The 26387-nt window shown below is 37.3% G+C and overlaps 1 protein-coding gene across 4 annotated transcripts in view; it reads right to left on the bottom strand.

The window, feature by feature from the left end:
- Positions 1-667: 667 nt before the first annotated feature.
- Positions 668-26387, bottom strand: part of CEP128 (centrosomal protein 128) — a 393012-nt gene continuing 367292 nt past the window's right edge. For all 4 annotated transcript variants that reach the window (XM_088024490.1, XM_028102263.2, XM_088024491.1 and 1 more), the window contains 4 exons: positions 24502-24579; positions 20672-20785; positions 8689-8797; positions 668-1788 (listed from right to left, as the gene is read on the bottom strand). In XM_088024490.1, the coding sequence (XP_087880616.1) occupies positions 1661-1788; positions 8689-8797; positions 20672-20785; positions 24502-24579 (429 nt within the window). In that variant the 3' untranslated portion in view covers positions 668-1660. The remainder of the gene's footprint in view (positions 1789-8688; positions 8798-20671; positions 20786-24501; positions 24580-26387) is intronic.

The following is a 26387-nucleotide window of genomic DNA, read 5'->3' as shown; positions in this document are numbered from 1 at the left end:
CTCCCCAGTTAGTCATTTTGATCCAAGGAGATAAAACAGTATAGTGTTGGTTAAAACATCAATAAAAATACTGACCTAATTTCTCACTACCCCCCATATTACTCCAGTGTGACAGAGGTTCTGAGAAGTACGGAGACTGGGAACCACTCCTTCAAAAAGGGTTACTCCCACTGAACCCCACAGTGCTCATTAGCACATTAACGGCTTGAAGTCCTGAGGTTAGACAAAACAAAACCAAACTTGTTTAATGTTGTCTAATGCAGAATTTCTCCAGCTAGCCTGAACACATCACTCCTTTTTCCATGGAATCTCTAATGCCAAACAAACTATGGGTCATGCACAGCTGGTTTTGTGTCTCTGTTTTCCTTCTTAGCACAACTACTGGCTCCTAATAGGAACTCAATAAAAGATTTCGGTAATGGATAAATGATAAAATGCATGGCTGTCCTCTCAGAGGTTATGTAGACTGTTAGGTAATTTTTTGAGATCAAAGATCTCTGTCTTCTGCAGTAAGCACTGGCATTCAAGTTCAGAGACAAAGAGTGCCGTTTCTTCTGGACATTCAAGTATAGTAAGTGAGTAAAACATACGGTTGTGGAAATAGAAGCATCTTTACAGCATGTGAGAAATCTAACAAGCAAGTATACTTTAACAAACACAAAAGGTATTTAGGAAGGTATTGCTTTATTGCCCTTGTCCCTCTGAAGAACATTCCCTAATGGCCCAGTGGGATTCAGTTCCTGGATGTTTTATTCTTAGTTAGCATTTAATAGAAATCTTTCTCCACTGGTAGATTAGCATGTAAAAAGCAGAAGTTCTTAAAAACACTTTGATGTTGAGAAAGGCTGAGATACAGAAAGTATATAGCGCCAGATTATACGAGAACTCTTGCAGAGCAAATCTCATGACACAGGAGTTTGGCAACTGTGCATTTGGTCAGAGTAAACTGAAAGACGGTCCAGAATACGACTGAAGTGATTGAAGTGAGATATTTGGCCACAAAAAGATAAATAAGTAAATTGTGCTATGAATTCTTTACAGTGTTCTACAATTCAGGTATCACTTGTAAATTCTTTATTGCTATTAAAAATGGATGATTGGAAATAAAATTTTAAGATACTGCATGTAGTAACAGACTGCTGAGATGATGGATGTAACAATCCTGAGCATTTAAAAAGTGGACTGTTTAATATTATATATGCATATCTCCATGACATGTTATAGCATGTGAGAATTTATTAGGGAGAAAGCTTTTTTAGAAAATCAATGTATATAAACACTCCCTGAATCTAAAGTGCTGGCAACTTCTGCCTCAAGGGGAACTCGATTCCCTCTTTAGCCAGTCATTTGTAAAAAAACCTCCCAATTACAAATCCAAATTTTGTTTGGAAAAATGTGACTGACCACACCTGAAGAATGAAAATGCAAAGTGAAAAGTATCTCTCTTTCTCTACTCGTATAAGTTGCCATTTGTGAGCTGATATTACCGGGATTGATTTAACTTCTACCATTCCCAAAGACCAAATACATTGTTCTTTCAGTCAGTGTTTGGCAATGCTGAAGAGCAGAAGCTGCAGATACGTCTGCACAATAATCTGGGCCAAACTGCAACAGGGACAGATACGCTGTCATTTGTAAAACACTCATGGAAAGCAAAGAATTACATTTTGCTTTGTTTGCTTTCAGAGTCCTCTTTCTTAGACGGTGGACCTGTTCCATCCGTTGGTAAACTTGTGGCATCTTCCTTGATTGAAGGTGAATCTGAAGTAACTGCTCTTTTGGTAAGTGCTGGCAAGGTGAGAGAAAAGACAAAAATAAACCGAGATGAACAGAACCCCCGGGGCTGACAAAATTGCAAGTAATCACTGTGTCTAACCTAGTTTTCTGTAAACTTTACATGGACTAACAGACCTTCAATGTAGGAATAAATGCAGTACATTTACAGTATTTTGGAAAACATCTATTCATAGGATTTAATTTGAGAGGGATTTGAAGAGTATCTCAGAGCAGAAGATGTGTGTTTGGTCAATATACAATGATATAAAGCACACACACAGTGTTGGAGGGAGAAATCTTCAGGGCCTTCTTTTTACAGAATCTTCTTTGTTACACAAACTGAGACTAGATCCGGAATCTAGGTTTACGGTCTTTCTACAACCACTTACCTGTCTTCTGAGTTCTGGATGGGCATGTCCCACTACCTACGGGAAATCCACCTGCCTGATACCTAATCTCTGATGCTTGCCCATCCCTTACTTTCTCCATCTTAGAAAGTGACACACTCATCCCCCGCAGCCCCGGTTTCTCAAACTTTGGTTCCCTCCTTCCTTTGTCCTATCTGCTCCACCCATCCCATTTAAGGGTAAATTCTGAAGATTTTACCTCCCAAATTGACCCCAGGCCTCCGGCTCCATACCATCTCCATTTCCATCACCTCAGCCCAAGACACCATTTTCTCTCTTCCTGTTTTCACTGTGTCCCCTTCCCACACCACAACCAGAATTATCTTTCAAAAAGGTAGATCCAATTATGTCACTTTCCCACATAGCCCCTCCCCCACCAATCCTCCAGTGGCCTCCCAGGAAACTCAGAATAAAATCCAAACATCTGACTGTGGCTGAAAAGGCTCCCGTGGAATTTTACCTCTCCTCTCCCTCTCTCTCTCTCTCTCTGCCTCTCTCTCTCTCTGTATCCCCTTTTTCCCCCTCACTCAGAGCTCCATCTCTCTAGAAGACCATACCCGATTCTTCTCTGCTCTATCAGGAAAACTCTTCCCACCCAGTTTTAACTCAGCTGATTCTTGCCATTCAGGCTTCAGCTCAGTTGTAACCTCTTCAGAAAGGAATCTCCTGATCACTAATCTAAAGTAGTCTGGTCCAGGTACTTTCTATCATTTTACCTTCATAGCACCAAACACCATTTAAAATTATTTGTTTACTTGCTTACTGCCTGTTTCTTCTATGGGATGAGGTGACGTTTTCTGTCTTGTTCACTGACTATATCCTCCCTGAGGCCAGAGAGCCTCCTGCATAACCTCTTAGTAAATACTGTTTGAAGAAGTGAATACACTTATGGGATTTTTAAGAGATAGTCAATTGGGGATTTTCTAGCTGCTTTCTAGAAAATATCTACAGAATACCTTGTGGATTGAAATAATCAGAACTCAGTTATTTAAAAATATCCGACACCTAACTGGTCAGGGCAAAGATCGTCACACACACAAAAGTCACTATCACATGAACTGAACCTATAAAAAATGGAGAGAGAAATGTTGTGCTTCCATAAAATAAATAAATCCTTAATGGACAAGAAACAATTTTTTTTTTTACCTTTATCAGTACCCTACATTTTGATTGTCATAAATCTTTGGCATTTTATTCTGCAAGTCTGAGGACAAACTACATATGAAGCAGTTCAGTTAGCCAGTGGATCCTGAGGTACAACATGGAAAAGAGTGTGCTGTTCTTGCTGTGGAGAAATAATTTTTCATCGGAGGGACTTAAACCCCCACTAAAGGCACCTCAAAACAAACTGAGAACAGTAACTTTTCTTTTCATAGCAATGTAAACTGAGGTAAGAAAGCAAAAGGAAGTTCCTTTTAGTAACTTTCATTGACTTGCTTTTTAAAGAATATCAAGTTAAATTAATATGTAAGATTCACATTCAAATCCTACAACAATCTGAAGATAACATTCCCACCCCCCCACCCCTTGAAAAACCACAGTCCTTTCTTTTTTGGTTTATTTTAATAAACATTATTGACAACAGTTTTAGAATTTTAGAAAATTTGAAATCTGCATTTATTTTTAAAATTTAGTTTAGAGATACCAACTCCACAAACATTTGGCATTTTAATCTCAAAGGACTCGAGATTCGAGAAGTCATCAGATTACCACAGCCCTCCCTCAAATCCAGTCTGGTCCCGGCCCCAAGAGTGAGGGCCCTGTCTTGGGAGTTGTGTTCCTTTAGCCTAAAAGAAGCTATACATGGAGACTAGTGGTCAGTCACTACTTATAAAAAGTAAAAATGACAGTTTCAAAAGCTGGCATTATAAGTCTCTCTTTCTAAGCCCCCACTGTCTAGAGGCTGAAGGTAATGGAATCCAAGCCTTCTAAAAGAGTGTCCTGAATCACGGCCATCACTTCTAGCCAGCCAGGATAAATTTGGTAGTAATCATGGCTCTAAATAATGGATTTCTGTGTTCCTATTTCCAATGGTAATATAAACTTAAATTTATACATTTCTTCCCTTCTTCCTGGCAGAAGGAATCTACCTTTTCTTGAATTGACCTGAACTACACAAAGCTGACACAAATTATAACTTAAAACAAACTTTCATTAATGCTGGATCATTTCAGAGACCACAAATTATGCAGTATTTTCCCATTTCCTTTGTTTTTTCCATGGTCAGTGATTCTTTGCTTTCATTTGGTCACAGTTTGACAGGGCACCTAAGTCAGCAGAATGAATGCCTTCGCATCTACGGTACAGACAAAAGGGCCTCGTCCCGTACAGATCCCAACTTGAGTGAAAAGGAGCCTGTTCTGTGGGCTCATAAACTCACGTCTGCCTCAGCACCTATGGTTATGTACTCCTCACGTCTCTGTACAGGTCTCAACTGCTCTAAACTCCAACCCCCAGCTTTCATGTTCCATTCAGAAGGCAATGAGAAAATCGAACACTTGCTAGTTAGACATATAAGCTGGGGTGTTGTTAGTAGCATTTTACTTTTACAAGATGCCTTTTCAGCCAAAGTGTACGTACACCTATCAAACAGCACCAAAGGGCTACACAGAAAGGCAGCAGCCTCTTACTCCATCTCGTCCAGTCCCCCAATCCTGCACCCCAGAGTCAACCACAATCAACCCTTTCAGCTTTCTTTTTTGTATTTATTTCAATTTTTGTAAGAAAGAGAAGCGTATATGGCTATTTTCTGACTTATCATTTACAGACGTATTCACACCCATCCACTTCCCCTCACCCCATCCTCCTTGTATAGTCACATTTGAACTTCTAGTTGTGTCAATAGTGAGTATTTATAATATTATGTAAATATGGCTCACACAAACCTAATAAGTATACTATGACAACATTTTTTTTCTTACCCATTTTTTCCCCTAGAGTTATTAATTGACCCATGTTTTTATTTTTGTTTTTTATTTGCTCTTTCTCTGTGACTATCCTTAATTATTTCTAATAGCTCAATGAGATCTGCCATATTCTAAATGCTCAGCTGAATCAAATAACCTGACATCTTTATTTTCTAAAGATTTTCCTAATGGAATCTTTCCTTTCTTCCATAAGGTTGAGAGAACTAAACATGAGTGTCCAGATTAAAAGTGCCCACCCCTCCAACAGCTAGAAAAGTGAATAAAGTAAGTCCTGCAGGGAGGCAAATCATCACAAAACTCACTGGGGTTCAAGAGAAGATCCTTAAATGTTCCAGGGCTGGGGGTTGGAGTGTTAGTAGTGGTGGAGAAGATCACTTCAAGGGAGTGGAGCTCAAAACAAAAAGACATAAGGTTTTTCAACAGCAACATTAGATTTTGGAAGAGAACAGTGTAAAGACTTCAGAAGGAAAGTCACTTTCAACCTAGATTTTTATAGCCAGCCAAAGTCTTGTCAAGTGTGAGTGGTGGAAGAAATCTATTTTCAGAAATACGAAGACCGAAAGCATTTACCTCCCTTTCTTTGATGTGCTCCCACAGAAGAGAGAATTGAGATGAACATAGGAAGGCATGCGTTCTGAGAAACTTGGGCACCAACATAGGAGGGGGTGAAGAAAAATCTCAGGATGACAGCCATGCAACAGGTACGGGCTGGGTGGGCCCTTCTAACCTGCCCACTCCTGGCTCTTGTTCTCTCCTCTCAAGACTCGCTAATTAGGTACTATTCCTCTTGAAGGGATTTTCTAAATATCTTTTCTCTTCTATTGTCCCACTTTTTCTTCTACTTTCCTTGTGGTTTTCACAACTTTGTCTTCCACCTTTCTAGTTTTTCATATTTTACATTTCTGAGACCTCTTATACTGTGTTCCTTTTTCATAGCATCTTGTTCTTATTTTTAATGGATGTAATATTTTCTATCTCTGAGAACATTAATGATATTTTAAAAGACATATTCTGTTCCCTGTATGATGGATTTACTGTAGGTTCATTTTTCTCTTTGTTGGTTTTTTGACATTTCTCCTTCTTAATCTTGGAGGTTTAAAAGAAGGTTAAAGAAAAATTACAGGATAATTTCTGTAACTAAGCTGAAATTGTTTGTGCTACAAAAATGGAGCACTATTCAGGGTGATCCTGATCCACTTCTAAAATACCACATTATGAAAAAACATATAGAAAATTCAAGGTTCCGGGACGCCTGGGTGGTTTAGTCAGTTAAGTGTCTGCCTTTGGCTCAGGTCATGATCCCAGGGCCCTGGGATCGAGTCCCATGTCGGGCTCCCTGCTCAGCGAGGAGCCCGCTTCTCCCTCTGCCTGCCACTCCCTCTGCTTGTGCTTTCTCTCTCTCTCCCTAATAAATAAATAAAAATCTTTAAAAAAAAAAAAGAAAATTCAAGGTTTATCAGAAAAGTAAATAAGAATAACTATGATCTCTAGAAATAAGTTTAATTCAATCATTTAAAATGATTAACAATAAGGTACCTATGATTAAATTTTTTAAAAGTATCCTTGAAAGCATGGATGTAGGTATGGAGGAAAATCATAAAACAGACTTGTCAAAAAGAGCAACAGTAAAACATAAAGCTATGAATTAATAAATTAATTAACAATAAGTTAATGAAGAGGTTTAGTTTTTAAGCTGGATTTTTTTCAGTCAGATTTTACAATGTAGACTATAGTAAGTACTTTCATATCCAAGTCATGTTCTCAATGATATTTTTTCCTATTCTTATTTAACTTTGTTTCCTTTTGAGCCAGTATTTATATAGAAACCTATGGCTTCCTGTGAGGAATATATCTTAGAGAGATGACCACAGCTGGTCATGAAATGCTACTGAGAATAAAGCTGGATGTCATTTCTTTCACTGCTTGTCATAATAACAGTAAAAAAAAAAAAAATTCTAAAAATCTTGATGTTTTCCCTCTAATGTCTCCTAACCACTATTTCCTAGGTGCCTTTCTAGGGAGCCTTATGAAAGTCATAATGGGAAAGTGAAACAGCAGGGGAACAATGACCTCTGTGCCCATATCATGGTGCTATTTATCTCCAGGCTCCCGAATGTCTTAATGGGGGGAGATACTGTGATGTTTGATGGTGTTTTGTCCTTACTCTCCACCTACATGTTCACATGCATCCAACAGACCTGAGGAAATTTTCCATTTCTTCATATGAAACACAAAACATTTGTGTATGTGTATATCAGATTCTGAGGTACCATAATTGGCTTGAGATACAATCTACATTGAAGGGCAGCTGCCAGATTAGAATGGCAGGGGTTTATGCAGACATATAAAATCACTTAGCAAAATGGTTAGGACAAGAAAGAGAAAATGCTCAGCCTTTGGAATAAAATAATCATGATATAATGAAAACCAAACCCTTTATCAGAAGCTGATAAATATTTGTTCAATGAATCCATGAATATAAATCAGCAAAAATGAGAGTTATCACTTTTGGATCTGACCTACTTCTTTGTGGCTTATTTTGGTATTCTATTTTATAGCAACCTACATTTTTTAAATGACAGAGTTGTCAGATTTAATATACAAACTCTATGTCCATGGTAAATTGAGGAGCTAAATAATTATTTAAATAAGAATCCATTAAATAATATTTGAGATCCAATGGTTTGGATAAAAGTGGACTTAAAAAAACTCATATATTCATTCATCTAGTATTAATTGAGCATTTACTATGTTCCAAGTACTATGCAGGACGCTGAGGAAACAATGGTGAACAAAACGGACATTGTTCCTTTCATCACGGAATTCATTCTTTGGCGAAGAGAATAATCACTAAACAAAAAGTCATTCAAATAAAAAATAACTCCATAATTATTCTAAGAAGGGTTTTAAGGGAAAATTGTAATGTGTTATGGGCACTCATAACAAACACCATATTTAAAACCGTAGGTTCCAAAGGCTTCTTTAAGGATATTACATACAAACTGAGACTTGAAGAGTAAGTATAATAAGGAAGAAGAGAGGTAAATGGTGGGGGAGTGTATCCTGGGTCAACAAACTCACACCTTGTTCACACTGGTAACATTTTTCAACATTTAAAGTATATTCACAGAATGAAATCTAACCACTAACAGTATTAGTGTTCTTATTCTTTGCACAAGATGATATATTTCTGAACAGTTCTATGAAAAGATTTTCTACTTTTTGATGATTTAAACTTTATAATAATATCATCTAACCGCCTTTGCCCACTCATCCACAGTTAGCAGCAAACCTCCACACAAAAAATTTGCTTAATTAAGATTACTACCTTGGGTGATTCATTTTAAGTTTTTCTGAGAAGTGTAATGTCTAAAAAAAAAGAGACTGCATACAGTTTTTAGTAAATTGGGTAACATAAATGTATCTGGGGGGCATTATTTGTATAATTCCTAACAAAAATTTCTTCAAACTCCTAACATGACTATTACTATCATGTACTTGTCCTACATTTTAATCTTTCTATGAGTTGCATTTCCTTAAATCCAATTTAAAAACTGGTACAGGACTTCATTACTTACAATTCAAGTGTGAAAATCGTGGACTAGACAGGAAGTGACTGTGATCATGCCAAGAGAATGAGTGCTCTAACCCATGAGCGAGGGAACTTTCAGGAAAGAGTCTGTCATCCTAAAACAAAGAACAAAGCACTTCAGTTCAATGATTACAAAATGTAAGGATCAGGATTCATTTAAATGTGCTAAAAATGAAATTGAACCTCACTATATGAGCTATGTTATACAACAATTTAATGGTAAAAAAATAAGTGCACGCTAAAGAAAATATTAAAAAAAAAAAAAGAAAGGAGAGAGAGAGAGAAGGAAATCACTCATGGCTATAACAGCATGACATATTTCTTTCTAGTCTTTTTTTTTCCTGTGGCTTGGTTTTGTAAATGTTGTTATAAAACCATGTTCTTCATTTATTTATACTAATACTCTGAGCACTTTTGAAGTCACTATGTTATCTTAACCTTTAGCTTATGTGTTACTCATGTACTATCTAGTGGATAAACCATGCTTTCCTCAGCTATTTACTGGGCATTTAGGTGGTTTCCAATGTTTTTCTCCTATAAATAACAATGTGAAAATATCTTTAAATATATAACCTTTTCTATATTTAGGGCTATTCCTTATGACAAATTCTTAGGTGGAAATACTGGGTCAAAAAAACCAATTTGATGTTTTTAAATACACTTAGCTACACTGCATTCCATAACGATTATACCAATCCTCTTACTCATTCAACAAATATTTAATACATAAACAAAGATGAATATAGAAAAAGGCCCTCTGCTCATGGGCTGTATGAATGTGTTCTTGTACCCAAATCTTAGCTGAAAATGGGAATTTTAACTACAAATAATTTATTAATTAGATTAAAAACAAATGCTTTAATATGTTTTCTATAATAGTGAAATTGCACTTTTTTTTTCTCTTGGATGTGTTCTAATTATTTACACTACCCTTTACTTTTTTCTTTTTTTCACTGATTCATTCATGCAACAATAATTTATTGGGCACTAAGTATGTGCTGGTCAAAGAGCAAACAAAACACTGAGGTATACAGTTATGAAACCTTCAGGCTTGCAGAAGAGAAAGGCACCAAATAAATAAACTATGCAAAATATAAAGAAAAATTACAATGAGTGCTAGAAGAAGAATAGGAAATAGTTAAATTTAGATTAGAGGTCCAGAGGAGGCCCCTCTGGGACGTGATACTTAAAGCAATATTTGAATGCTGAGTATGAATCAGCCAGGAAAAAGCTTATGGGTGGAGGATGAGAAAGTGGGAGGCAAGGGGGAGCAGATGGTGTTCGGGGAATGATGTCCCAGACTTGTGTGAGGGGCTGAGGTGGGAAAGTGTGGTGTGTTTCAAGAACTGAAGGAAGGTCCCCTGGCTTCGGCACACTAAACTGAGGAAAGTGGTTACAATGAGATCCAGAGTTGAGATTTGGATTTGGGATTTTTTTTCTTAAGTACAATCAGAAGGGACTCGAAGGTTTTAAGGAGATTTCTATCTAAATTTTAAGGAGATTTAGGGGCACCTCGGTAGCTCAGTCAGTGAAGCATCTGCCTTCAGCTCAGGTCATGATCCCAAGGTCCTGGGATTAAGTCCCGCATCGGGCGCCCTGCTCAGCGGGAAGCCTGCTTCTCCCTCTGCCTGCCGCTCCCCCGTGCTTGTGCTCTCACTTTCTCTCTCTCCCTGTCAAATAAATAAATAAAATCTTTGAAAAAAATAAATTTTGAGGAGATTTAAAAATTTACATTTCTCAAAGATACTCTGGGCTCTATGTGAAGAGATTGAAATAGCACAAGTGTTGAAGTGGGAAAACCAATTACAGTTTAAAAACTGTAATTGAGGACGACTGTGGGGCCGGGGGAGAGGAGGGGATCAAGAACGCTGCCAGAGTCTAGATGAGACATCTGCAGGTTAGGTGGCCCCCATGGATTCCTCCCAAACTTCACCCCACAGAATAGGGCCTCATGCCACAGGGCCATTTGATGAAACAGTCATTCTCCGTATCAAGTACCAAGTTTATATTTTATTTCTTTGTCACATATGTATGTATGCAAATGCAAAGGAAAGGCCAAAAAGAACAAGTTTATGTATAGTGGTAAGAGGCCTATTTACTCTGAGCTAAAAGCATGGACATTATCCTCAGATAATTCAAGATCATTAGCCTGCATGTACCGAGAGGGAGTTTAGGTCTATTTAAGATGAAGGCCCTGAGTGATTTATGGTTTTTACTAATTATGGGGATTTCATAAGAAACTAGAAGTCATTCAGTGTACGATGTCTGGAAAGAAAAGGATATACATCGTGTCCCCAGCGCTTTCCAATAACTACTTTAAATAAGCTGGCATGGGGCAACCAGAGGCAGGGCCAACAGAGCTAGCTCATCACAGTTCAGACACGAAACACTTAAGGCCTGGATATGGAGTTGGAAGATGCACAAATGAAAAGGAGAGTTATGTCCTCAACCGGTGCTAGAAATCTCCATTTAAGCGTGGTTTCTATGAAGCATGAAAGGGAAAAGCATAATAAATGGCTTCCCACTAAAAGATGCTTTGATCATTATGGGCCAGTAAGAAAAAGAAACAATGAGGGAAGCAGTGGAGAGAACAAGAGAGGAGCTGTAGGTCTGGGCATCGTGCTGAATGAAACACAGTGCAAAGACAGCCTGAAAATGGGCCTGCCAGAGGAGGGATACAGCACCCGAAGACATTCAAATCCTATTCATCCTTCCCCAAACGCGTGGTTTTAAATTTCTAAAACAAAATCAGCTGGTATCAAGACATGAGTTATATGTTTTCTGTTTACAGAAAAAGAGTAATTTATATTTTCAATGACAAAACCAGCTTATTGGCATAGGACAATTAAAATATGGCACTGACAGATTTCACTCTTAGCAAATTTGGAAAATACAGAAGAAACAAAGAAAATAATGCAATAAATTAAAAAGTAGCCTACCAGCCTAATTTAAGGGTATGTTTTCTGATTCTTCTTTATAAATACCTTTTTGTCTTGAGATTACCATTTGTTGACAATTTTATTTCCTACTTTTTCATGTAGCATGGGAATTTTCTCTACCATCATCATTATCATTATGGTTATACCATAGTTCATTTGACTAATCTCCCATTGTTGGAAATGCAAGGCCGATTTCAGGTTTTTTTTTTTCCTGTTATAATTTGATAAACATCTTGGTATGCAAAGCTTGGTCCACATTTTAAATTTATTAACATAGATTTCTAGAAGTAGAATTATGAGGTAACACATTTTAAGGGTGCTTTTTAATAACCATTTCATCTAAATTGTCAAATTTATTGTCAGTATGCTGATACTCATAACATTTCCTAAATATCCTTTTAGTGTCCATGAGAGTTCTAGTAATATCCCTCTTTCATTCTTAATATTGGCAATTTGTATATTCTCTCCTTTTTCCTAATCAATCTGGGTAGAGCTTTAAAAATTTTACTGATCTTTTCAAAAAACCTGGTTTCGTTTTCATGCCCCTTCCCCATTTTCCTTCTTTCTATTTCATTGATTTCTGCTCTTATCTTTATTATTCTCTTCCTTTTACTTTATTTAGGTTTGTTATTTGTTTTTTAGTTTCAAGCTTGGATTATTGATTATCAACTTTTCTTCTTTTGAAATATACACATTTAATGTTATAATTTTCTCTCCAAGCACTATCTTAACTGAGTCCCACACATTCTGATAAACTGTACTTTTATTTTTATACACTTAAAATATTATCTAATTTTCCTTTTGAACCCCCAATGGGTTATTTAAAAATATGTTGTTTATTTTCCATCTAGGAATCGTCCAGATATCTGTTATTGATTTCTAGCTTCATTCCACTGTGGTTAGATGACATACTTTGCATAATTTCAATCATCTTAAACTTATTGAGATTTGTTTTATTGCCCAGAATATAGTCTATTTTGGAGAATGTTAGATGTGCACTTGAAAATTACATGTAATCAGCTGTTGTTACGTGGAGTATCCTATAAATGTCAGTTAGGTCTAGTTGGCTGATAGTGTTGCTCAAGCTTTCTATATCTTTACTGATTTTCTGCCTACTGTTTTATCAATTACTGAGAGAGGGATGTTGAAATCTTCAGCTATAAGTATAGATTTGTCAATTTTTTCTTTATGATTCTATCAAGTTTTGCTTCATATATTTTGACACTCTATTAATAGGTACATACAATTTAGGACTGTTATCCTTTCCCTTTAAAATTGTTGACTTTTTCAAACCACTCACATGCCTGTTTTTCATGTATAGAAATGAGGAAGCTTAACTCTAATTCAGTTTTATGTTGCAACATTTTATAGGTCTTCAAAAGACTATCACACTCCCTCATATTACCTTGAAATATAACTAATGAAATGAACTGTAAAAGAATACCCCCAAAGAAAAATATCTCACAATCCCTTTGAACAATCAACATACTAGAATTTGGAAAAACCAACCAACCAACCAACCCTCAATTTTCTCCAATTTTATATTGATATTTAATTTGTGGAGTTTCTATACAACTAAATTTTACAAGGTAATCTTAAAATGAATGTTTCTTTTGAATTCTTACCCATCTTTCAATCAAATACTTAAATATTTAAATGGAAATACAGGTTAAAAAAGGAAGATTCTTTGCAATTTTAGGAATCCTAGCTTTATGCTTTTTACCAATTCTTATATCCTTAGCACAAGGACCTATTTTTATTGCTGTCTTAAGTCTCAACAAGCTAGTTAGCCAGAATTCCCTGCAAAAATTCCACTGGGTGAAGGGACTTGCATTTTCTAATATTTTCCCTGGGTTTCTTCCACTTCTCTTTCATAACCCACATTGTAATTGGTTTCTTAAAAGCTGTTCCAACCTGACTAAATCTCTTTGCTAAACTGATCTCTAATGATTAATATTTAATGACGCCCACCAAGTATTTTTCTCTCAGGAATATTATAAGTTCAAAGTTTGGAAGACAGATGATACATGTGATTTTTTTTTTTTTAAATTTTAATTTATCTAACCCTTCCCCTGGAGAGAAGGAAAAAAACACTTAATGTGTTTCTGAATCTGTGGCAGCAATGTTTTCCTGAATTTGTCTCTTGCCTAACAACTTAGTGTACCTCCATCTCTTCCCCACTCTTAATTCCCAATTCTCCATCAGTGCTCGAAAAAGCTTAACCTCTTCTTCAGTAAATTTTATTCCTATTTGAAAGTTCGACCTGGCAGATAGTTTACTTAAGGTCTGTCTTCCCCCTATCTTGACCTGCATGGCTTCAATTTTAGCTTTTAACCTCAATGAGGGTGAGGCTTTCCTTGTCTCAGTCCTTCCACCCACCCATGCAAATAGTCCAGAATTTAGCGTAGCACCATTCGCAGTAAGGAACCCAAAAATGGTCACATATGCTCATTTCTGGGCCGAAGTGAAGAAATTAAAGTCTGCTATGGTTGAAGCTGGGAAGTAGGAGACTGCCACTCTCACATTCCAGTTTCTTCATGTTAAAAAATGAGGGCGCTGGAGCAGATCATGTCTAAGTCTTCTGGGCACTAACATTTGATGATTCTAATCTGTCTGAACAGAACCACTAAAGAACCAGTACTCTAACTATGCAAATTATCTTTACCAGAGGAAATGCAAATGTATACAACTGTTATACCATAAACCCAAAGCCACACCTGTCCACAGATGAAGAGACTCATGAAAATACTGTGCCAGATCAGGCCATTTGATTAATTTACCTTTATCCAATTGATATTTTATTATATATAATTTAATATTCCTAGTGACTCACTAATGAAAAAGATTGTACTTATTTTTTTTAACATACTTTAGATTTGGACCCATATAGCTTTCATCCATTTTCAGAAATCAAATCTACTCACAGTGGATAAAAATTTACCATAAATAAGAATGTGCCACTGACTTAGGAAACAAAGGAAGAAATCAAAGATGTTTTAATCATGGTGCTTGACTGGAATCAGTGCTTCTTCTCTTAAGGTGACCATTGTAAAGGAAACAATAATTATTTGGATAAATATGTTATGAGATTTTTAAGACTAATAAGACATTTAATCAATATTCCTTATATTTTTTAGCCTCTAGAATTTTTAATTTAAGGCAATTAAAAGTGTTACCTTCACAGGTGAATTTCTCTACAATCTTTCCTAATGTCCTTGTTTAGTAAATTATAGGTAAGGTGAAAGTATGGTGCTTACCAAGGGAACTAAGTTTGGTAGAGGGGGGGCTCTAGTAGGTTAAAAAATTAATATGCTCCTCTAAGTACCTGTGTTGATTCCTAAATAAGTACCTTTGACTCATTGCTATTTTCAAATTTTATAACAAAGAAAAATTCCAATTCATTGGGCAATCTTTTGTTTAGAGCTAGATGAAATCAACTAGTTATATTATAGCTGGCAAGTTAGCATTGATCACTTCAAAAGAATAAAAATCTCTTTAGACTTCAGCATGATTTGTTTGCCTACAAAGTTTCAGATGTGTCATCTAAGCATTACTGGAAAAACAGCATTTAAATTTTGTTAGAATTCCAGAAAAGCTGAAGCTAGGGGGGGGGAAAAAACTATTCACCAATTTAGCACGTATAGTATGCTCACTGTGTATGCTGGAGTTAAAGATGAGGCACAGTGTCCTCAAAAGTCATATAATCAGTAGGGCAGCATTTCCCAAATTTCAGTCATCACCTATAGTTATACTTAGTATTTTTTTTTTATGTTAGCTTAAAGATTAGCCTTGTACCGTAAATTGCTATATAGGAGAGGCTTAAAGGATGGGAGACTGGTTGGGGATAGGGGAAGCCTGCAGCTGTATTTGCACAGCAGTTCATATATGATTTCTCATCTAAGCATGGAGAGAGGCGGTTATAAATGAGATACCTGGAGTATTATGGGGTTAAAGCTCCTCAAATTCTCCCATGGTTGCTGCTATTGTTTCTAAGCGACATCTGTAAAATTACCTCAATTAACAACACACTGGTGATAGATTTTAAGAGTTATTAAATGAACATCACCTCTAATCTTGAATTGCACCAGCAATTAGGCATAGCATGCAGCAGCTACTACTGGAGAAGATTTAAGCTATGTACAGAAATAGCTGATCTAAGAGAGGAAGTGCTAACAGCCATTAACTGCCATGAGCAAAGTATAAACAAATCATGGAGAGATTCAAGGAGGGAGAAACAGCTTCCAGGAGCAAAGCATGTACTTATATCATACAGATGCTTACATTGAACAAATATGACAAAGGGCTTTGGCAGACTCTGCAGAAACTGTGCCGAAAACCATTGTCAACACTTCCTCACCTACCCCATCTTATCCTGCAAAACATCTGCTTCTTTAAAAAGACATTACGTACTAAGTCTTCAACTAGAAATTGAAAATCATGATTTTCCTTTCAGGAGGAGGAATGAAGGGAAGGAAAAAAACATACCTTCTGTGATTTTACTATAAAATCCCCTGCTAATTAAAACTGTATATTTAGTATGGGTAGAGAGCAAAAAAGGGCGGGCAGCAAATGGGGATTTTTTTGGACAAAACCATGCTCCTCTGTGAATTCAGATTAGGAATGCTATGTTGACTTTTGAACATTCTGTTCTATTTGAAACAGCTGGGACAGCAAGGAAGACTGTATGTTCTACAGAAACCCAATTTGATGAAAGAGAGGCCATGAAAGGCTTCTGGTGTCCACACGGAGAGAAAATGTCGTGTCAGATTCAGCTTTGAATTGCATTCTAAACAAACTTTTAGATCAGGCTTTGTCCAGTTAACTTGGTCAGCTTAGTACAATCTTATATTATGCTCTCAGAAACTGTGGACATTGATCCCACTGAAAATCTTGAAAGCTTTGTAGAAATCTAAATTTTTCCTTTTTTAGTTTTAATTTAAATCCCAGTTAGTCAGCATAAAGTGTAACGTTAGTTTCAGGCATACAATCCAGTGGTTCAACACCTCCATACATCACCTGGTGTGCATCCTGACAATCGCCCTCCTTAATCCCCATCACCTACTTAACCCATCTGCTCTCCACAGAAGTAAACAGCAGGAGGCTGCTGTAGCCCAGACAGAGAGTACCTGGCTTGTCTACTTCCTGCTCACAGCAGTGTGGTTATACTGCATGTCTCACTGCCTTTTTACAACAGCAACAAAATGAGAGAAGCCAGTTGCCAATCTGGTTCTGATGTGCCAACAGTTCCTTGTCTGTCAAGAGTCATGCCGTCACCATTCTACAACTGTGATGCTAATAGTGATCCTCTTCCAAACCAATGTGCATAAAACTTCCCTGTGCCTTGTCATCACAAGCCTCTTTTCAAAAGCCTTTGAAGCATCTTTGCAGCTGTCACATGCTCTACGTGCATTAGCTCATGTAACCCTCGCAGCAACCCTGGCAGGTTGGCACCATTATTTGTCCCCTTTGACCATTGAAGGTTATAGAGCAAATAAATGGTGGAGCAATTAAACGGTGGAGGTAGTGTGTTGACTACCTTTTCTCTGAACACCTACAGCAATTTATTGAGGCCTCCTCTATTACAGGATTTAGCCCTTTGTCTCTTGCACTACAGTTTGTGTGAAGGCTTTGAATCCCTAAGGGTTGGTAATGACTTTTCTTCTGCCATTCTCTCCAGCCCCCCTCCCCCGCCCCCCCAAGAGTGCTTATATGTTATAGAAACTCAAATGTTTGTTGAATGTTGTATTTAAACAACAACAAACACCAATGTCCTGCAATTAAAATGGAAGCTCCAAAGAGGCAGGGGGCTTCATCTGTTTTGTTCACTGATGAGTCGCATGCACCTAGTAAGTTCCTGGCACATAAGGGACACTGAGTGAATGTATGTTGAATGCACGGTAAGTATGAGGACTTTCCAAAGAGCCGGGGAAGTAATTATTTGATCGGTAAATCAAGAAGAGGACATACTGTATACATGCGCAAAGGAAGAAAGACGAGGTTGGTAATTTCTCCTTTCTTGAGACCAGGGGGTGGCAAATATTTTCTTTCGAGGGCCAGATTGTACATATAGTAGGCTTTTCGAGCCATCCACTCTCTGCTGTACCTACTTGACTCTGCTGCTGAGTGTGAAAGCAGCCATGGACGATATGTGAATAAATGTGTGGCTGAACTTCAATAAAATTTTATTTACAAAAGCAGTCAGCAGGCAGGATTTGCCTCATGGGAGGCAGTGTGTTGACTCCTGTTCTAACACAATGGGCAAGAATTAATCTATTCAGTAAGACAAATAGGTAACCATTCCCTCCACGAAGACCATGCCTTTGGCATCTTTATATGTCCTGCATCCTCACCTCAATTAGGTAGCACAGGGCTTTGTGGTGTGGTAGCAGCTCAGTATGTTTGTCAGATTAAACTGAATCCTATAGCAACTGATTTCCTGGAACCACAGTTGTCAGGAGAACCAATAAATTCAAGTCCCTGCAATGTGCCTTTTCTTTGAAGTCTCCTAGCAGAATATGTGGGCAGTTAATAGCTGTGGAAATAATATCATATAAAACTAGGGCAGCACCTTCTCTCTTGATAGAGGACCAATGCCTCTTACTTGAAGCATATCCTTCAGGATGTCAACAATTAACCGAAGGTAGCTCTTCTGATCATCCGTGAAGCCAAGAAACGATTAACAATTGTCTCCTGCCCATCTGAGCTCCTGCTTCTTTTGAAACATTTTCAGTAAATTATTTCATAAAAGGCATAGTATCTACAACTGGCCAAAATATGCTCCCACATTTTCTTCTCCAAAATATAATCTTCTCATGGGTGCTGAGTTAGATTATGCATTATTTTGGGCCAGACATCTGTTACAAATGGCGAGAGTCTACTTATTCATTACTGAAATGGATCAATGTTTTAAAATGTTTAAGTAATATTAATGTAGAACAAATGTCATCATAAAATGTGCTTTGTGGCCTTTTCTTATACTTGCACTACCTATTTGCAAAATTTTGCTAAGTGTTGGCCTCACTTACAAACCAGGCCTGGTTTCTTCTTCAGCAGCAAATGTAATCTTAAAGAGAACTGCAACAAGATTACTTGCTGAACATGTTAAACATTCATAGCTTTGCCATATGCTGTTACAGAAATTACACTGATTTAAAGTAATTTGGGTGTCACTAGATAGTACTGATTCACCTGATATCCAATCTATCTGTAGTGAGAAATAATGTTTTAAAGGTGTCATTTGCATCTAGACCTCTGTTGAACTAAGAGGCCCGTACTGTGTTTATGTATTTTTGGAGACAACGGATTTTCACATATTAAAAATATGGTCGAGCATTTGGTGATTTCTAGAAAAATTAAGGTATAGGAGGCCCAAATTTACACTCTTATAGCTTAGCAGTCAAGGATATAGATTACCGAAGCCAGGCAGATTTAGGTCTTAAACCTGGCTCCACCATTTAATTGCTCTATAACCTTCAATGGTAAAAGAGGACAAATAATGGTGCCAACCTGCCAGGGTTGCTGCGAGGGTTACATGAGCTAATGCATGTAGAGCATGTGACAGCTGCAAACAGAGCACCTTCATGTGGTTGGCTCAACAATGAGTTGGTAGTATTTTTAGCTATTGCTGCCTAACCCTCGTACTTCTGTTGAAGGTTAGCAGCATCCTGTGTAAGTGGTGGGGAAATGCTTGAGTGTACGGGACCTGATAAGGCTGTTGGAAGATGATTTAGTGAAATTAGGATCTGCTATACAAGACAACAAGGTCACTGTTATAGTTAATAATCCCCAATGATAAAAAAACAAAGGGAAAGAGGCACAAAGTCACAGGACACCCTTTGCACAATTAGAGCACCGATAATGTGGCCTAACTGTGTTGTTTTTATTTGGGATGGGGAAAGTGGAGAGCTCATTTTAAGCATGCTAGGGAAGGACTTATGGAAATGAACACCGTCTTTAGATCCACTGAGCATTCTATCCAATTACATTCAGAGGATGGAAGAAGCTTCTTAGAAATAATTACATTTGGCTGTAATAAGTGAATATATACAGTATAATGAATATTCATACATAATGAGGTCTGTGAGAATATAAAAAAGACAGAAGAACCTTTACCTTTTTTTCCCCCCCTAAATTGACTTGGGAGTATACATTTGAATATAGATGAATATAGAGAATCCTCTCTAGGTCAGTGTTCTGAATGGGGGGACAGTTTTGCTCTCTAGGGGATGTTTGGCAAGTGTCTGGAGACATGTTTTGATGCCATAACTTGTGATGGAGGGCGCCACTGGCACCTGGTGAGTAGAATCTAGGGATGCTGCTAAATATTCTATAATGCGTAAGACAGCCTCCACAACAAAGAATTACCTGGTCCAAATGTTAATGCCAAGGCTGAGAAACACTGCTCTAAGCTAATAACTGTTCAGGGCCAAATGGGTTTAAAATCATCCACACCCCAGGTGGATCTTGGGGAGACTCTAGAGAATGGTAGGTTTTTTTGTCAATATGGTCAACTCTTTCCAGTCTCCTGTGTTGATTCCACACTAATGAACCATAAGCTGAAGTAGTTGTATGGAGTTCATATCTTCAGGAAAAGAATAATTATAAACGCCAAGATTAGAGTTTACAAAGTACTGTGTATTACTTGACCTTCTGGAGACTTCAGCACTGAGAGTAGCTGGACTTACTATGCACAGAGGCGGGCAACCACCTATGCTCAGCCTCTGACCAACCAAGAGACCAGGGGTCTCCTGGCACATGATTTCTTAAGCAACATCAATGCCAAGAGACAAATAACATGTTAAGCATACATTTTATGCCAACAATGGCATAAAATTAAAGATAGTTCCCAAGTAAAAAGTTATAGGTATAATCTCTGGAAATTTTATTCTCTACTCCCACAGAACTGAAAATTAAGAAATATCTTTTCTTTTATAAGCACCCTTACATGAACCCTGCAGAGGCAGCTTAGAACGCTGTAGCCACAAACATGGATAATGCTCAAAGACTGAAAATGTATATAAAGGACATTACTTTTAAGCCTCTGACTCTGTACTTGGTGTCATCTTGGCGCTGCTGAAGAGACTGTCCATGAACTCTGTATTTAGAATATCTCCCATCAATTTTCTCAGAAAAATTGTGGGAATCCTGAGGAAAACAAAAATAAAAACAAAACAATATTAAAACCGGGAGATGAAAGGAAAACCGGTACTTGATTAAGAATGAGAAAGTACTGGGGCGCCTGGGTGGCTCAGTCATTAAGTGTCTGCCTTTGGCTCAGGTCATGATCCCAGGGCCCTGGGATGGAGCCCTGCATCAGGCTCCCTGCTCAGCGGGAAGCCTGCTTCTCCCTCTCCCACTCCCTCTGCTTGTGTTCCCTCTCTCACTGTATCTCTCTCTGTCAAATAAATAAATAAAATCTTAAAAAAAAAAAGAATTAGAAAGTACTGATAATTATAGGTGTTAGAAAGATCTGGGGGAACCATATAGGTCACCAAGGAGAAAGAAGGAAATGGTTGCTCTGGATGCTACCTTAAAAATAAAAACAGGGTTACAGTTTGGTTATTTGCATTCTTTTCACAGCTAGTTCTTATGCAGTCTGAAACGACTGACACCTGTTAGCTGAAGGGAAACAGGTTCAAGTAACAGTGAGTTGCCCAAAGATGGTCATTAATGACACCATGTCACTTTTGAATGCTGCGTACTCTCTCTTGGAGTAGTGCCTGACATTAAAATACTCTGTGTTTAAAAAAACATGTTACTGTGGCGCCTGGATGGCTCAGTCGGTTAAGCATCCGACTCTTGGTTTCAGATCAGGTCATGATCTTATGGTCATGGGATCGAGCTCCATGTGGGGCAGGCTCTGTGCTCAGTGTGGAGTCTGCTCCAGATTCTCTCTCTCCCTCTCCCTCTGCCCCTCCTCCCCTTGCACATGCACGCTCTCTCTCCCTCAAAATCTTAAAAAAAAAGTTACCTTTAAAACTAAAGTCCTCTTTCATCATTAATTCTTAAACAACATTCTACCCTGTTAACTAATACACCACATAGATTTTTAAACTGAAGGATACTTCATCGGCTCTCAAAAGCACAGAAATTCAGGTAGTAAAGAAATTAAGAAAAAAATGTCATTCATTCATTCGTTCATTCATTCATTTGTTCATTCTTCTTTTCCCCTTCTGTCCTTCCCTTCCTCCATTTTTTGGGGAGAGGATGGAATGTAGCAGTCATGATACCCAGTTATTTAGACATTTCTATTATGAATTAGGGAGAAATTAGAATAAAATGAGAGCAACTGATCTGCATATGTAAGAAAAATTATCTGTGGGATTTAGTTCCCCAAATAGTCCCAAGGAACTTATTGAGTGTTCAAGCTGGAAGCGGTATTAGAATTCCAAAGTTCTCATTTTTATATATAAAAAGTTATAGCCCAGTGGAAGTTAAGAATGATTTGCCCAAGACTAGGCAATTTGTGACAGATTGGGCTTGTAGCCCAAAGCTATTTCCCTTCTACCATACCAAATATGTAAGGTTTAAATGTGGAATTGTAGAGTTGAACAACTTCCTTCAAAATAAGGTTAAAAAAAATGAGAGGGCCTACGACATATTTAAAGAAAAAAGGCAAGACTACCTAATAGGATGAGATTTGTATTTACTATAGCTTATACTTAGTCATATAGTATTATCAAGAAATATACATGTGAAATATATCTTCACAGAGATGCTAGTAATGCCAGTGTGAGTAGGAGCCATAGAGATAACATTGCTCAAGCTTCTCATTCTACAGATGAGGAAATACCAAGATAGTACATAATTTTGTCTGGTACATGAGCTCGGATCAGAGCTTACATCTTTGGGCTCTTGTTGACAGCATCCTGATTTTTAGAAAGTTTTAGGGGTTTGGAAAACATAAACTACATCTCATAATCTAAAGGCTTTATGCATTTATTTAAGGCCATGTCTAGCTGTTTTCACTAAGTTGGCTAAATAAGCTCTTTTTAATCATAGAGGGGACTTTAAAGTACATAGAGAGTGGGTTTCAAGATAGAGGCAGTTAAGGCAAAGAAAATGGGCTTTGTAGTTAATACATGGAACTAGATCCCAGTTCCAATCACTTTATGTACTCCAAGCTTCTGTTTCTTTGGCTGTAAGATGGGGGAAAATAATGCCCATGTGTAGGGTGTCTCTGAGGATTTGAAAATAAGTGTAATATAGGTTAGAATGTAGCTACTACCTGCTGCATAGTAGCGAATAGTTGCTAATGAGCTCCTTTCCATTTAAAGCTAAAGGTTTCAATTTTAATGACTAATAATGTAAAGTACAATTATGAACTTTGAAAAATACTCTCCCTAAAAACTTCACTATATAGGCATCTTCATATGTGTGTGCATATATAAGCTAGATAATCACTAGCCCATAGGATGAAAAAAAAAAAACCTTTTGGTAATAGTAGAGAACTTTTAAATTGTACTTATGAATATTCTGTTCAGTGTAGACCCCTGGAGAAAAAGTGAGCTGTCACTGGAGGTTAAATTTTTTCTTTTTTATGCTGGTATATGATAGACATCTGTTTTTCACTGGCAAATGTCACCTGTTTCCAACACCTTCTCTTGTCTGCCCTTCCTTCCCTTAGATGACTTCTGTTAGCTACAGAGAAAAAAGTGGAAGGGATATGGGTGTGACATATTGCCTGCTATCCACACTGGGTAATAGGAGGGTGAGTCAAAATTACATCTCCTTGGACACTGGTTTCATAATCCTTTGATAGGGATTTAGACTGCAAATATATAATCAAATCATGAGAAATAATTGAAACTTTAGCAAAACGTACTAGAAACACTTCGTTTTATTTGTGACAGCCTAGATTTCTGGATGTGTCAGCTCAACCTTGGATCCTGTTCAATAATGTTTAGTTACTGAACTATCAAAATATTCTTAATAAAATGTGACTTTAAGATAGCATAGATCTTGAGAGCCACATCCTATCAGTGTCTCTGATAATCAATATGGCATGATCAGGCTGTACTTCCTACTCATTAGATTCTCAAGTAATATGTTAGATTTAAACAAAATCTAAATGTAACATAAGTTATATTTTAAAGCCAATGTGAAATAAGACGTTCATGGTTTTCAAAGAATACTCTCACCATTGCTAGCTTCAGCCACATGGGGCCAAGGTATTGTAAATCACTACAACTGTCCATTATATATGCGTCCCTAAAGGGATATGCAAGGTATTCTCTGGCCTGAACCTTGTCTGGCAGGACTGGTGGCAGAATTATTTATTTTGCATGGCTCCTCTATGAGAACTTCAAGAAGTTACAGTAGGTAAGTCCACTGTAATTAATTTCCTTGAAAATGAAATGATTTGTGGTTAGAGTTCTATCAATAAATGGCATGGGATATAAAATCTTAAACTCTGTGGATTTGAATTCAAATATCGTAGTATAGAGATAACCTGTATACTGTCATATCTCTAAAACAAACAGTACTCTGAAAATTTGTAAAGAAGATAGTCCATAAATTAAAACTGCTTGTCAAAAAAGTTATCTATTGTCAATGTAAAGTGTAACCTCTTTTAAATCTTAGGTGTTTCTAAATTAAAGTTAAAGCTTTAGGAAGCCAAATGACCTTCTAGTGTGAGGGTAAAAGTCTCTATTTTCCTCTATTGTGGTAATATATAAGTTCCAGTATTTTCAATCCTGACTTAATGAATGTCAATAAACTCTGAAAAGATGGAGTATTAAGAGTCTCCAATGTTTTTTGGTCTTTCTTCCCTCCCTACAATCTTCTTTGCACATCAGGAAGATGTCACATGTTCTCACTCAGGTAAGAATACTGAAAGAGACAAGCCAACTTTTTCTCACTCTGAAGTCTTTGAAATCTTCTAGTAAGCTCAGTTTCTCAGGCACAGACTCCAGATGGTCCAAGGCCACTCGGGTACTCTGAAAAAGAAAACAAGGAAACCAAACATTATAAAAAATTGATCAATACTCTCAGAATCCAAGTACTAAAAATCACTTGTACCATGGTTAGAAGCAGTTCAAGCTATAGATTTAGAGAGTCAAATAAGAACAGATATCATTGTATTTCTAAGATAAATACATCTTTTTAAGTCAGGAGAATTATTTCCTTTCACAGAGTATATGAGATGTATTTGCAAAACTGACTCAGATATAAAAACTCTTCCTGGATAATTACATAATATGCTACGAAACTTTCTACAGGGCATTTCATACAATATTAATTTATAAACCTGCTTCAGTGAACATCAGAAATAAAGCACAAAATAATATTGAGAAACAGATAAATTTGCAGTTACTTTGCTATGGAGCATATTAGAGATCCTCACATGTTGCCATTATACAGAAAAGAGTTCTCCACAATTATTTCATTTAAAAAAGAAGAAGAGGTTCTCATAAAACTTGGGAGAAACATCTGAAATTAAATATTTGCAACAGGGACACAAAATCCCGTTGATTATAAATCAAAAACTTAGTTTTTAATTAGCTGGCCACTGACTGACACCCACCAATACAAACATTAAGAGGGAATGATCTAAACATTATTTTAAAGGCAATATGAACTAAGAAGTGGTAGAATAACGTTGAGACCAGAGACTATATCATAGGCATCTCCACATTCTTAGTCCTGTCACAGGACCAGCACATCTCTGTATTCTTAGTCAACAGATATTAGCTTTTAAATTTAAAATGAATTGCAATTATCAATGAAATTAACCACAAACCCCATGGCTGGTGCATGGGAAGAAAGTGAAGTGCCTTGTGAGAACCTGGACATAAGTTTGCACAGTGTTGCTGAGAAGTGAGTGGCCGCCCAATATTCCATGTGCCGCTTCCCCTACATCTCCCATGTGAGTGGTTCCAAATAACACACTATATAAGTGCAAGTGACATGTCTCACTTATGAACTGAGTCAGTTAAGAGCTTATGTGTTCCTGCTTCCATCCCAGCCCCTGCCATGAGCACCTTGGAGGCCACATGCTTCAGATTGCAGAGCTATGAGAGGAGAGCTATCGACCATATTGGACTTCATGTGAGTGAGACATCAACTTCTGTTGTGTTAAGCCATGAGATTTCAGGGTTTGCTAGTTATTTCATAATACAAATGCCTTAATTATTAAAAATAATGCCTGAGAATGACATAAATTGTAAGTTAATCAGGTGGTCAATTGGTTCTTTTTTTTTGGTGGGAGGAGGCTCCAAATTATGAGTATATGAGGATTTTTTCCTCAGAGGGAGTTCAGCTTTTCTGGAACCAGAAAGGGTTAGGAACTGGTGTTACCATCATTTGGTATACCCACTTACACTTAATCTTCCTATTTTAAATCCTCTATCTCACCCTAGTACTGCTGTCTTACAATCTAGAGCTTCTCCAGAATATACACGTATGTCTCTGCAGGGTTTGTGTTGGGGTAGGGATGGAGACAGAGAGTTGAGGGTCTAAACTCCTCCTTGCAGACATTTTCAATATACTCATTTCCACCCTCTCCTTCTATAGTAGAGTAAATGGTACATCCAATTCAAAAGCCTCCCTAAATTCTGCAGGGTGAGTGATATTTGCTTTCTGTTGGTATCCCCTTGATAGGCGCTTGCGTTTTACCTTCTCTGTTTTGAGTCATTTTACCATTTTTCTTTCAGTATTCTCCAGCTTGGGAGTTATACATGTCTTCTAGTTGTCAGTGCATAAATCAGTGTTTCTCTTTGTTCATATTCTTATTTTTCTAATGTGA

Source organism: Eumetopias jubatus, unplaced genomic scaffold, assembly GCF_037043125.1.
Source record: "Eumetopias jubatus isolate StellerSeaLion01/CBP00866 unplaced genomic scaffold, mEumJub1_p1.0 scaffold_7, whole genome shotgun sequence".
Classification (NCBI taxonomy): Eukaryota; Metazoa; Chordata; class Mammalia; order Carnivora; family Otariidae; genus Eumetopias; species Eumetopias jubatus.
The sequence above is the reverse complement of the archived record's forward strand: the minus strand, read 5'-3'. Positions and strand labels throughout refer to the sequence as shown.